Raw genomic sequence first — 13,097 nt, 5'->3', positions numbered from 1 at the left:
GGGGTCTACCTTTACGTGTTTTGCTAATCCCACTTTATTGACTTAATAGTTTTCTTTAAATCGACTCACTTAAAAACTTAAATGAATTATCATCAAAGGAACCTTTATATCATTACCATAAATAGAATACCAATATCCCTTGCCCTAAATAGAAAGTAATGGCAAAAATAAATACAATTAAATTCTTGGCTTCCAGCCTGCCCAGAGGCTGTCTTTATCTGAAGTAGCAGATTGGTTTTAAAAGGCTCCCCTCTACTTGCCTTCCATAGCCCCTAGAGGCCTCCCCCATCAATTCCTCTGCTTTTTATAACTGAGAATGGAGTTTGGAATTAGATTGCTGGCTGGGCAGGCCACCAAAACCACTCAGGAACCCCAAGAACCCTAGGGAACTGTAACCACGTGTGCCAACTGTGAAGTGGGGCCATCGGCTGTGCGAATGATCACTTCCAAGCCAAGCTCATGAGGGGACTTAATGACACAGTCAAGGAATACTTGGCTGACCAGCTTCTCTGGAAATTTCTATCACATGCTCCAGCCCTGGGTCAAAGTTATTCTGGTACAGACATTGCGGCCTCCTTAAGCTCATTTAATAAATCAATTCAACGCTTGGTTAAGATTTCTCCTTGCCTTGGGACTCCCCTGGTGGTCCAGTGGTTAAGATACTGTGCTCCCAATGCAGAGGGCATGGGTTCGATCTCTGGTGGGAGAACTAATATCCCATATGCTGCACAGCATGGCTAAAATAAACCCAAAAAACAAAAACCAAGTTTTAAGACCTTCTTGGCCAAGAAAGTTGCAAAGAAAGGGTTAACTCTGAAATCAAGATTTAAAAAAACAAGCCTCATGGATGAAATGGAAAATAAACTGCATTAAAAAAAAAAAAGATTTCTCCTTGCCTTACTTCATGCCTCAGGCCTCATTTGTGGGAGGGTGAAAGGGAGAGAAGAAGGTTAATCCACAGGCCTAAACCCCGGCACCCCGGAAACGGCCAGGTAGACCTTCATAAAATTCAGTTCTTTTTTCTGTGTTTATCAAGCAGTTACTTTACCTGAGTCTCAGTTTACTCATCCATAAAATGGGTTTTTCCAGGGTTTTATAATGAAATAATGTATGAAAACCCCTAGCGTGCACACAGGCATCCAGCTGTAATAAGAACCATTACTGATTTTTCTGACATTCTTTTGAGAGTCAAGGCCAACTCTGATGGGCAACAGGGATCCTCAGACAGGTTTCCCCTGGTTTGATGGGCCAAGGTCTTTGCCTTGGGCTGGGGCTCTGCAGAAGGCCATGAAACCAATTCTTCCCACCAGTGCAGGGAGTGTGTAAGCAAATTACCTGGGGTCTTGTTCTGATGCAGATTTCATCAGGTGTGGGTCTGGGGTGAGGCCTGAGATTTTGCATTTCTACCAAAACTCCAGGTGAAGCCCATGTGGCTGGTCCGAGGACCGCACTTTGATTGACAAGGCCCAGTGGTTCTCCAAGTGTGGTCCTCGAAAGGGCCAGAGATATCAGCATCACCTGGAACTTGTTAAGTGATGCCAGTTTTCAGGCTCCACCCCAGACCTGCTGAATCAGAAACTCTGGGGTGGGGCCGGCACTGTTTGTAACAGTCCCCAGTTTGGGGACTGCCTGACCCTGGAAACCACAGCACTTGCTCACTCCAGTTGTCTTCTGGGAGTTGCCTGGCACGAGCCTAAATGGGGAGAGTCAGCTGTATCTCAGCAGGTTCCAGACCAGCAGGAACTCCCTTCTCTGTTCCCTTGAACCAAAAACACTAACCATGGCTACTCTGATGCAGGTGGTAAGAAAAGCGCAGCTAGGAATCCAGATCTGGGAGGGAGGGGTGGTCTGGGCACCCTTGACCTCCCACCTCTCTCTCCCCTGCTTCCCTCCCCCACCACTCCCTGACTTCCATGCAGTTTAGACTTTGACAGAGACCTTATGGGCCCCTCCACTGAAGTTAGACAGGAAGGCAGGCCAACGAGTAGTTACAGAGAGTCCACGAAAAGTATGTTTGCACTTTCCAAGGTCCTAAATCCCAGGTGTTGGGAATTTGGGCCCCCTCCAGCAAGTGTAGCCAGATACGCTCACAACAAAGAAATGGTTTGTGTATCTCTAATTCCAGTCTACGTCCCTTTCTCTTTTTCTCCCTCTACTGCCTCCCAACCATGATTTTTGTACTATATCATTTTCTGAATTAAATAGTACTCACATTGACGTTGCTTTGTTAATACCACAACTATGCTCTTCAAATAAATCAATGTGTCTTGAGCACCTGCCAGGCACTCTTCTGGCCGCTTTCGTTTGTGTGTGTGTGTGTGTGTGTGTGTGCGTGTGTGTGTTTAGTTGTGGTAAAATACACCTAACATAAAATTTACCATTTTCACCATTTTCAACTGTACGGTTCAGTAGTGTCATGTACATTCACATTGCTGTGCAACCAGTCTCCAGAGTTCTCATCCTGCAGACAAAACTGAAGCTCTGTGTGCCAACTGAACAGCAACTCCCCTCCCGCAGCTCCTGGCAACTACCCCTCTACTTCCTGTCTCCATGAATTTGACTATTCTAGTCATCTCATATAAGTGGACTCATACAATATCTGTTCTCTGTGTCTGGTTTATTTCACTTAGTATAATGTCCTCAAGGCTCATCCATGTTGTAGCATGTATCAGAATTTCTTTCCCTTTTAAGGCTGAGTAACATTCCGTTGTATATACCTACCACATTTTGCTTATCCATTCATCCGTTGATGGACATTTTTTGGCTATTGCAAATAATACTGCTATAAACACGGGTATAAAAATATCTGTTCAAATCCCTTCTTTTGATTCTTTGGGGTATATACCCAGAAGTGGAATTGCTGGGTCATATGGTAATTCTATTTTTAATTTTTTGAGGAACCACCCTGTTGTTTTTCACAGCAGCTGCACCATTTTACATTCCCACGATTTATAATTTATTCCTCAGAACACTGTGAGTTGGATACTAGTAACTCCATTATACAGATTAGGAAACTGAGGCTCAGAGAGGTGAAGCCACCTGCCTGAGGTCACGCAGGTAATAAGTGTTTCATCAGCGATTAGAGCCTCAGTCTTTCCATAGCAGCTCCCAGGGGCTCCAAAGGTGTGGCCTAGTGTCCAGAGGCATGAGCAGTGAGTCTGGCTCATAGGGAAGACTTGACAGTCCTTACTGACCGGAGAAAAGGAAAGCCCCAGGCTGGCAGCTGGGAGAGGTTTACAAAGAAGCCCTAAGGGAGTCATCCTAATGACGCTGGAGGGTAGAGCTTTGGCGGCGGTACCCTCTGGGGAAGGGGCTGCAGAGCCTTAGCTGGCTCCACCCCCAATGCTGGATGGTCCTGGTCTTCTGGAGCTATTTGTGGAGGAGCAGTTGCTCTCGTGCTGCAGTCTAAGAGGCTCTCTACCCGGGCCAGGACCTGTACACCACTGTGGGTTTCTCTCTTACCCTTCTCTTTGCCTCTCCTGGGAACTAAACCTATGGACTGGGGTATAGTTTGGACATCAGTCAGAGTCCGCTTAGAGCTAAATCCCAAACTTAGGAACCTCAGAGGTGCAGTAGGAGGGGCTTTGCTGCTTACAGGAGAGGAGCAAACGAAAGTCGCCTGATCAATTTACCAGCTCATTTTCTCCGGGTATCTTAGCCTCCCCACTGCATTATTTAAGCCACGCTGGCTTTTACTAAGCAAGAAGGTGTGAATTAATCCTGTGTAGCGCTCCTCTGAGCATGGCCAATATTCTTGTTCTTGAAACTGGAGATGGGAAGCCTAGCAGCAAGGACAGAGCTCAAGGGTGTGTGTGCCCCTCCCCCCCTCAGTCTTGCTGAGACGTTGCACCCAAGGGCGCGGTCGCCATAGTGCTTGGGAGGCTCACCTGACATGCCACGAGTCCTTTCTGAAGTCCTAATGTTGCCAGCTTCCCTTTGCAAACTGTCTTTGTGGTACAGAAAATGGCCCAAGGCAGGAGACGGGAGGCAGGGGGGACAGGGGCAGGCGGCCCGGTGATTCGGGGACACAGAGTCACTATGAACAGCGTAGGGGATGGAGTCGGGCAATCTTGGCTAGCACCTAATTTCCTTGTTACTGGCTGTGTGTCCTTAGCAAGTCTTGGCACCCCTTTGGGCCCCTACTTCCTCATCTGCAGATGAGCAAACGTGGCGGCTGTGAGGCTTAAGAGATTGCCCCGTGCAGCTCTCGGCACAATGTCAGCTCCCAGGAAACGGGCTCCCTGGGTCTGTACAATCTCCCTGCAGAAGCCTGTCCCCTCCCAGCCTACTTTCTTCCCTCTTTGCCAGGTTCCGGGAAGCGGACTGCACTAGCCCTTCTCTCTTTCCCCAGAAGAAAATTCCTCCAGGTCTTAATCATCTGTGCTGTTTTTCTCTCCCATCAGTGTGTATGTACGTGTGTGTGTCTACTCTAATGAGTTGGTCAAACGAATGTGCTCCAGAACCACTCTGATGAGACCTGGTGGGGACGAAAAGGGGGCTGGACGGGAGGGAAAGGGGGAAGGTGGAGTGGGGGGCACCATTCCAAAACAAGATGCTGCGGATCTGGTGACCCTAAATCGCATTGATCTTCTGGGCTGCCATATGGCTGCCGTTACGGCCTCACCTCTAGTTTCCTATCTCCTGAGCTCTCTTCCAGCGTTGCTGCTTTCCGGGTTTCTCTCTCCCACAGACCTCTCTCTTTCCAAGCTTCACCCTTTGGAAACACGAGCATGCATATTTTCCCCACTGGATGTCATTTCGTACGTCCGTTTGGGAGAGTTCTACTGATTCCCTGGAACCTGGGTTCCCATCCCAGCTCTGCAACTGACCAGCTATGTGACCTCGGCCAAGTTACTTAACTGTTCTGTGCCTCGGGTTCCTCATTATAAAATGGAGATAATAACAATATGGACCTCATAGGATTGTGGGGAAGATTACAGGTGTGAACAGAGCTAAAGTGCCTAGGCTATAATAGGGCACACAGCAGACCCGCCCCCAAAAACATGACTGTTGTCACTCTCTGCTGGCGTCAGCCTCCACGGAGGAAAGATGTATGAGGCATGAGCCCCTGTTTCTAGAAGCGATGCCCTCTGTTTACTCTTCAAGGTAAACTGAGACCCCAGACTACAGATTTCAGTGATCGGTAACATTTCGAAAGAATTGGGGTTGGGGACTCAGTTTAGGAAAAAGATCACAACTACTATCTACCATCACCCTCTTTCAGGAGAGAAAGGACATCAATACCCAAAAGAAAAAAAAAAAAGAACAGCATCTCAAAGGATAGTTCTTGGGAAATGACAGTTGGCATATTTGAAACTAACATAATTGTCATGGCTACACTGTGTTTTTTATTTTTATTTTTTCTTTTCTTTTTTCCTTCTGGATGAGCACCCATCAGCACTGGGAAATGCTGATCTCAGGGTCATTTCAACCTCCAGCCATCAACTAAGAGAAGGAGGAGAAATTGTAGCCCGGAGCCTTAAAAGGGGACGAGGAAGCAGAGCTGAGCGTCTCCGTGTTTCTCCAACAATAAGAGCAAAGTGCTGAGGAAACTCTGTGACAGAGCCAGGAGCTTCCTTCTCACAGAGCAATTTCAGAACTCAAACACACACCCACACAGCAAGGCAGGACGCTGGGTTTCCAAGAGCAGCGAATCAGGATTCCAAGTGCTAGAAGTGTCCGGAGGAGCTGCTCCCTGCCGTGTGTAACACAGACACCCCTTGAGCAGTTCCCTTTGCCACTGCGAAGTCTGTGACAGCTGAAGCTAAGAAAATGCTGTGACAAACAGGTCCTGTCAGGACACTGGGCGGCTTCCTAGCCAAGTGACCAACTGCAGGAGACTGGGGAGAATTTAAATCCAGCCCAGCTGCCCCCCAGGAGAGTGACTAATCCCAACACTTAAGGACAAGCGCCAGACCAGCAGTCACTCATTCACAGGGGACGGTTTCCCTGTGCGCAGATGACACCCAAGCGTCTCACCTTGGGGCTTCTCCTGCAGAGGTGGACCTGTCCCTGTTCCCTGGCAGGAGGCGGCCACCTGACCACCCCCCTGGTGGCATTCATGTTCCTGCCTCTGCCTTACTCCTTTCACTGTATCTTTCCACCTGCCTCTTGAATTTGTTTTTGCTCGAGGCAGCTGAGAGGTGCGAGGCTCCTGAAACCCACTGAGGGTCCTTGCAGCTGCTATGAGTCTTGGCTAATCCGTCACGATTCCCTGGTTTGACCAGTGTTTGAAAATCATAACACCACTTAAAAGTGCTTAATAGAGAAAATCTTGGAGATGACACACATCAACCTGACCTCTTACTTCTTACTCCCTCAACGTTTCAAACACACAACACAGCCTTTCTGTTCAGCATCCTTTCTGGGGACCAGCCTTTGGAAGGAAACAGTTGGCCCCAACTTAAGTCTGCTCTTAACGCCAGTGTGGAAGCCATTAAGGTGATAAAGATGGACAGAGCAGGCACTTCCTCTCCAGGCAGAAGGAGGACGGGGGAGGCGCTGGCACTGTTGGCAGTGGCAGGGCTAGAAAGGGCTCTCTGGAGAAAAGGAGCTGGACAGAGGCTTGGAGGTGGGGCTCTACCTCTTTGCTTTTTATCTGCACTGACAGTGGGAAACTTATCACTGGGCCCTCCTCTTTCACAAATTAGAAAGGTGCTTTCATTCCCATTGGCCTGTTCTACAACATTCTGAGACAACGAAAACTGTGCCCTTAACTGGGCTGTGGCCTCCATGCTGGATACACATGTTGGGAAAAGCAAGGGGCTTTCTGAGCAAGTGGAGGGTGTTTAATTGTTATTAGAATCGTGTAGACCTTTGGGGTCAGAAAGGCTGAATGCTTACTTTTGCCATGTGCTAGGCCCAAGTTTGTTCATCCTAAAAATACTTTATGGGCTCTATTTACTAAACCATATACTTATCACCAGGGGCTGGGGATAAGGGAAAAAATAAAACAAAATTGTTGAGTTCATCTCCATAGGATACTGTCACTATGGGATGCTAAGTGTACACACGGGAGAGGCAGCTACCCCAGACTGTCCAAGGAAGATCTGGGGTCCTGGAATTCTTTGCAAAGGAGGTGATACTAGCCTTCGCCTTAAAGGAGGAGGGAGGGGAAGTAAGGATGGGTGGGGTGTGGGGTTAAGAATAGTGTGTGCAAGGAGGTTGTTCTAGAAAGCAGTAAGAACATGTGCAAAGGCACAGAGGCATGAAGTCATGGTACCTTCCAGGGAACTGTGAGCAATACAGAATGTCTGGAGGCCAGGAAGGCTGAAGAGAGAGGCTGGGGCCAGATTAGGTATCACCTTGTACGCCATGCTAAAAGCAATGGGAGCCTTTAGAGAATTCCACTATCTCTGAGATCATTTGCCATCTACAACAGCCCCAATTTGTAAAACCTAAGCAATTTTAAAATCTAGCAACCCCGCTTTACAAGGGGAAAGAGGCCCTGAGTGGTGAATTGGTTTCTAAGATGGATATCTATTTGCAATTTAAATGTGATGCTAGGAACAGTTGGCAACAAGGGCTTGGAGCAAGTCAGTTAAACACCAGACTTTCTTTCTGTCCTATTTTATCCTCCAATCATGTTTATACTTGAGTGAAGTACATGAGGACTGGGGCGAAGAGTGGGCTTTAAAAAAATGTTGCACGGCCTTGTGCGAATATGTGTGTTTCTTAGAGTGCCTGGACTGCAACTGCCCAAGGTCATTTCCTTTCTCATCCACCTGGACTCATCCACTAAAAGGTGCACCTCACCTCATCCTCAGCTGATGGCAGTAGTTACCAGCCCACGGATCTGTGGGTCAGAGCTAGTCCTTCCTTGTCTATTACCTTCCCAGACAGTGTCTGATGTCTGGGGGGCACCAGGACCCTGACCATGGTGTACTGGACGGCATCAGTTCTGACCAGTCAGATGTCCATTCTCACAGGTCAGTGCCTGAGAGGGACCAGTTGTTAAGCATCTTTAACTATCACCTAGTCCAGGTTCCTGGATGCCCAATCTTGTGGTGTGTAGAAGTGAGGAAGGCGTATTCTACTGACATCAGAATCAGGGCTGCAATGGAATGGGAGTTTTCCCTCCTTCAGAAGCGTTAGCCCAAGGCCCCACCTATAAGTCTGGGATGCTCAGGCCCATGGCCAGTGAGCTTGTCTGGCAAACCAGGGTATAGCATCACACTGAACTTTGACTGGACCAGAGGGGCATTTTGGGGAGACGAGCCCCGAGTCCTTCTCCAATCCTCATTACTCAACTTCCCTCCTTCTAAACCGCTGAGGGCAGGGGAGCAGGTAACTACTAAGTCAGACCAGGCTCTTAGGAAAACTGGGCCTTTGAAAGGATGCGGGGGGATGAGTTAGGAAGGCTAGTTCTGAGACCTATTATGTAATGTTACTGCACGGGGCAAAGAATTCGTAGGACAGGGCAGTATACCACGGCAGTCAAGACAGGGGCTTTGGCTTCTCTTAGAATTAGGGTCATTTGCTTTATCACAAGCAAGTTATACAACCTCTCTGAGCCTCAGTTTCCTCACTGATGAACTAAAGATAGCCACCCTACCTAGCTTCAAGAGGTTTGGTGAGGACTGAGTGAGCTAGTGCTTTAAAGCAGTAAGCACGGTGTCTGGCAGTATTTGTGCTCAACAAATAGTAGCTTTTGGCGCCACTAGTAGGTGACCATTGGGTTGCCAGGAGGATGACGTGTGTTAGCGTCTATAAAGCACTTGGAATAGCTCTTGGTTCATAGCAAGCACTCAATAAATAAATGAATGTTAATGACCACCATCATCTTCACCTTCACCATTGCCATGATTTCTGTTATTACTAGCTACATCCTCTTTAACAAGAGTTCTGTAACTGTTTTACGATTAGAGACCTCATTTGGGGACTAGGGCATTGGGTTATAAGTGAGGAGACCTGTGCAGGCTTGCCCTGTCCCTAACCAGCCAGGGTGTGATCTTGGATAAGAGATGCTACTTCTCAGGGTCAAATTTATCCTAATTGTAAAAAGAGAGGAAGTTTCTTAGGGGGAGCCCTGCCCTCCTTTCTCACCCTAAGGCTCTGTGAGTGTCAGCCTTCCCTAAGGATGCCGTGTATGCCCAACACTGGGCCAGACCCCAGAAAGATATTTATTCAGTAGATGTTTACTGAATGCCTTCTGTGTGTCAGGTTCTGAAGGCATCACGGTGGGCAAGACAGCCATGCCCATAACTCTCTCTTGAAGGTTACACTCAAGACTAAAGCCCAGGGGATAATCAGAAAAAGAGTTTTAGCTTACGACTTGGTCCAACGGACTCTAAATTTGGGGTGCTGCATGAGTTGATGGGGGCTGTTTTACCAAAGCTCCACCCAATCTCTGATTTAGAATTTGAATTCACTCTTTGAATGCTTTGAAGAACATTTTACATTTTTTTTTTTCTCATTCAGCCCTAGGGAGACATTTCCCCAAGCAAGCAATTTAGAAACAGAACTTTGAAAATCATCACTTAGGAAGAGACGTGTCTCTAGGGAAATAGGCCCTGGAAGAAAACCCCTGCCCTTCATAACCCGTTATATGATTCCTTGGGCAGGACAGAACTTCTGAGATCACCACAGCAAAAGCCTTATTTTACAATAAAAGGAATCAAGAGTTTAGCAAAAATATATCTCAGTTTTGTTCCTCTAGACGATACACATGAAGTTGTCTTTCCTCTTTTACTTCTCATGTGTTAATCCTTGGAAAATTTACTTCAAGAAGAGATTTTTCCTTCTTTCCTTCCTTCCTTCTTTCCTTCCTTCCTTCCGTCCTTCCTTCTTTCCTTCCTAAAAGATCACAGGGTGCCACCACTGCCTTCCAGAAATAGCCATCCTTTCACAGAATTGTCTTCTCCCAGGGAGTGGTACTGGCAGGTAACTTGTAATCTTCCCTAGCACAGGTCAATATCAAGTAGGGGAAGGGTGGGCAGGGCTGGTGCAATAGCACCGTGGTCTCGAGGATGATCCCAGGTCTCCCGGAAAGGCAAAGCATAGGGTGAGGAAGATGAGTCCTGCTCCTGGCGCCGCCTCACTGGCCACTGTACTAGGGCACTGAGCCCCCGCTGGCTGCTCAAAGTTGGGGTGCTTCCAAGGATTAAATAAGTGACTGAGCTTGAAACTTGGCTTGAAAAACAGATATAGGGGGCTGCGGGGATTCAGGTCCTCTGTTTCATATCCTTCCTCCCCCAGTTATGGCAAATCCCAGATGAGTTAACAGTGTGTGGGGAAGACTGGGGGGTGGGACTGGAGGAGGGGCTGCGGGAGAGGGGTCTCAGGCCTGGGTCAGGACTGGTCAAGTCAGGGGTCAGCCTGCGGACAGGGGCACCAGAAAGGGGGATAATGTCACACCAGATGACACAAAATTGTTAGACAATTTTCCCCAGCGTGGGCCCAAGCAGGACCCCCCCCCCCCAACAATGAAACACAGCCATAGCACAAGAGCCCTGGGATTTAAATATATATGTAAATGCCCTTCTTAGCTCAGGCCTTGCAGCTTATTTCTGGATACCGTTAGAACAACCTAATGTGGGGAGGTTGGCAGGGAAGTGTAGCATTATGTGCAAAGTGATTTGTTGATTGCATTTGAAAACTTAAAAGTCACTGGCCTATAGAAGACATTCGGTAAAAGTTCAGTGAATGGACAAGGAGGGATGCCTGAATGGGTGCAGCTCTTACGTTTTCATAGCAGAACAATGGGCAGCTGCTGGTCCTTCCCTCACATGTCAAGGTCAGCAAGGGGTCTGGGCCAGGCAGAGCCCACATCTGGGAGAAGAGTGTGGGAGCCGAGAGGAAGACCCTCCCCACCGCGTCCTCCATCACCTCAAGACTTGTCTTGCCTGATTTCCTTTCCGATCCACGTTTTTGAGGCGAACAGCTACAGAACGTAGCGTTTCTCTATCTCCGCGTGGGAGCATGTCGTGTATTAACTGAACACTATTTGTGAAAGTTTTCTGAGCTCTTGGGGAAACCGAGAATGAGGAGGAGGGAGAGGCAGAGAAACGTTTGGTACTTGAAGAGCGCTGGAGTTCACAGAAGGAATTCTGCGGTGGCCAAGATGGGAAGGGGCAAGGAGAAAAGGAAAGAGCAGGTAGTGGCGCCTGCCCCAGGTTTGAGTCCTTAGGGCCTTGGCATCCTGGACCAGGACTGGCCTTTCCCTTTTGAGGGATCTGTCAGCTTAGCGAGCCCTCAACTAGCGCTGATAGTGAATGAAATAACAGATGGGACAAAGGAGGGGCGCACGCGGTGCGGGACTAGCCCCACGGAGGAAGGGACTTTCTGCCCACTCTGCGACCTCACTTTCTCTCTGCCCAGGGCCAGGAGGCTCTCCAAAGGGCCCCTCAGAACCCTGGCTGCACACTCCCCCTCCTGCCTATAGCGGGTTGGTGGCTCTTTGTAGCGGCGTGGCGGAGAGGGGCCGGCCCAGGGGCGGGGCGCGACTCTCAGCCTCCAGGACCCACAGCAGGTGCGTCCCGCGCCGCAAGCGCGCACTCTTGGAAGTCCGGCGGCAGGGCAGGGGCTCGCGGTCCCCCCGCTCCCCCCGGAGAGATCGGGAGAAAAGCGAGGGCTAGACCGCGTGCTAGGCATCCTCCTCCCCAGCCCCCGAAGACGAGAGGGCGGTGGTACAGACTTTCCCGAAAGGTCTCCATCGCGGCGCTGCGAGCGCACAGGAACCCGGGGGCACAGGGGGAGCCGCGGGATTAGCTGAGCGCCCAAAGCCAGGTGAGGGTGGGGAAGGGATCTCAGCTAACCCCCGCGCGCTCCGCCTCTAGCGGTGTCAGCCCACACCCCTGTGCTGGGCTCCCGGGCCGGCGGGAGGCGCGTGTGCGTGTCTGTAGGTACTGGGGACACTCGCCTTCCCGGGAGCCCGTGAAGAACCCCGCCCTCCGCCCCGGCCCGGGAATCCCCTCCCCCAGCACAGAGATCCCCGCGCGCCCCCTGCCCACTTTGCTCAGGCGACAAAGCGGCCGAGCAGGAGACAAAGAAACTCCTGCCTCCTCCACTCTCGGCCCCTCCGCCCGCCCCAGACACTCCCGGGCGCCCTCCCTCGACCCCGGCGACAACGCGCGCGGACATGCAGAGGCAAGGAGGCAGGGTGGGCGAGTCCGCTCCCCGACGCGGTCCAGCTGGAGGCTGGCAGTGCTCCCTGCCCGGGGACTCCCAGTGGCAGCCGCGCCCCCACCCTCCGCTCCCCAAACAGTTCCGGGCTCCCTGCACAGCCACCCCCGGCCAAAATCGTCCCCCGGCTCTCCAGCGGAGCGACAGGGGGGCGCGGCGCACACAAAGCGGGCGTGAGGGAGGATGCGGAGTACCGGGGTGGTAAGAGATCCCGCCAGGGCTCGGCACGGGCCCAGGCGCAGCTATTTACCCGATTTCTTCTTCGATCTCCGAGATGTCTGCGAAGATGAGGAAGACCACGAGCAGCGTGAGCGCAGCCAGCATCCAGCTCCGGAACTGCAGCTGCATGGTGGGTTCGCGCCCACCGGGACCCACGCGGGCCGGCGCAAGGAGCTGGGGCTGGAGGGCGCAGCGGCAGGCGCGGGAGCCTCCGCGCGCGGCGCCCAGCGGGGCAGACACCCTGCGCTCCGGGCGAGTCCGGGCCGGCGGCGGCGGCGGTGGCGACAGCGGCAGACAAGGGTTGCTCAGGCGCGGCGAGCCGGCTCGCTCCCTCTCAGCTCCCGTCCGCCCCTCCTCTCTACTCCCCTCCCCTCCCTTCCCCCGCCCCGCGCGGGGCTCCGCGCGCAGTTTGACAGCTTCGCTCAGCTCCTCTGCCCTCCTCCTCCCACCCCAGTCAACTCCAGTGTCCAGCCTCCCGCCTTTGCTTCTCCCGCCTGGCTTCTTTCAGCTCCCGAGGGCGCTGGGATGTGGCCGGAGCCTGCCACTCCCCGCTTAAGGAGGCTGGGCTCGGGGCACCGGGTGCGTCCGCGTACAGAGCTGAGCCCAGGGAAGAACGCGCACCGCCCGGCGTACCCCGCCGGCTGGCAAACGCCCTCCCTCGCTCGCTCTTTGTCCAGCGCCCTCGGTTTCTCACAAAGTTTTACCGACACAAAGACTAACACCTGGGGACAGCCCCCGCGCGCGACGAGGAGGCC

At 51.3% G+C, this 13,097-nt stretch overlaps 1 protein-coding gene across 2 annotated transcripts in view; it reads right to left on the bottom strand.

Moving 5' to 3' along the window:
* Nucleotides 1-12,471, bottom strand: part of ST8SIA2 (ST8 alpha-N-acetyl-neuraminide alpha-2,8-sialyltransferase 2) — a 58,315-nt gene extending 45,844 nt beyond the window's left edge. For both annotated transcript variants that reach the window (XM_060003637.1, XM_060003638.1), the window contains exon 1: nt 12,374-12,471. In XM_060003637.1, the coding sequence (XP_059859620.1) occupies nt 12,374-12,471 (98 nt within the window). The remainder of the gene's footprint in view (nt 1-12,373) is intronic.
* Between the last annotated feature and the right edge of the window lie 626 nt (nt 12,472-13,097).

Source organism: Delphinus delphis, chromosome 2 (assembly GCF_949987515.2).
Source record: "Delphinus delphis chromosome 2, mDelDel1.2, whole genome shotgun sequence".
Classification (NCBI taxonomy): domain Eukaryota; kingdom Metazoa; phylum Chordata; class Mammalia; order Artiodactyla; family Delphinidae; genus Delphinus; species Delphinus delphis.
Note: the sequence above shows the minus strand (reverse complement) of the source record. Positions and strands in the feature narration are given on the sequence as shown.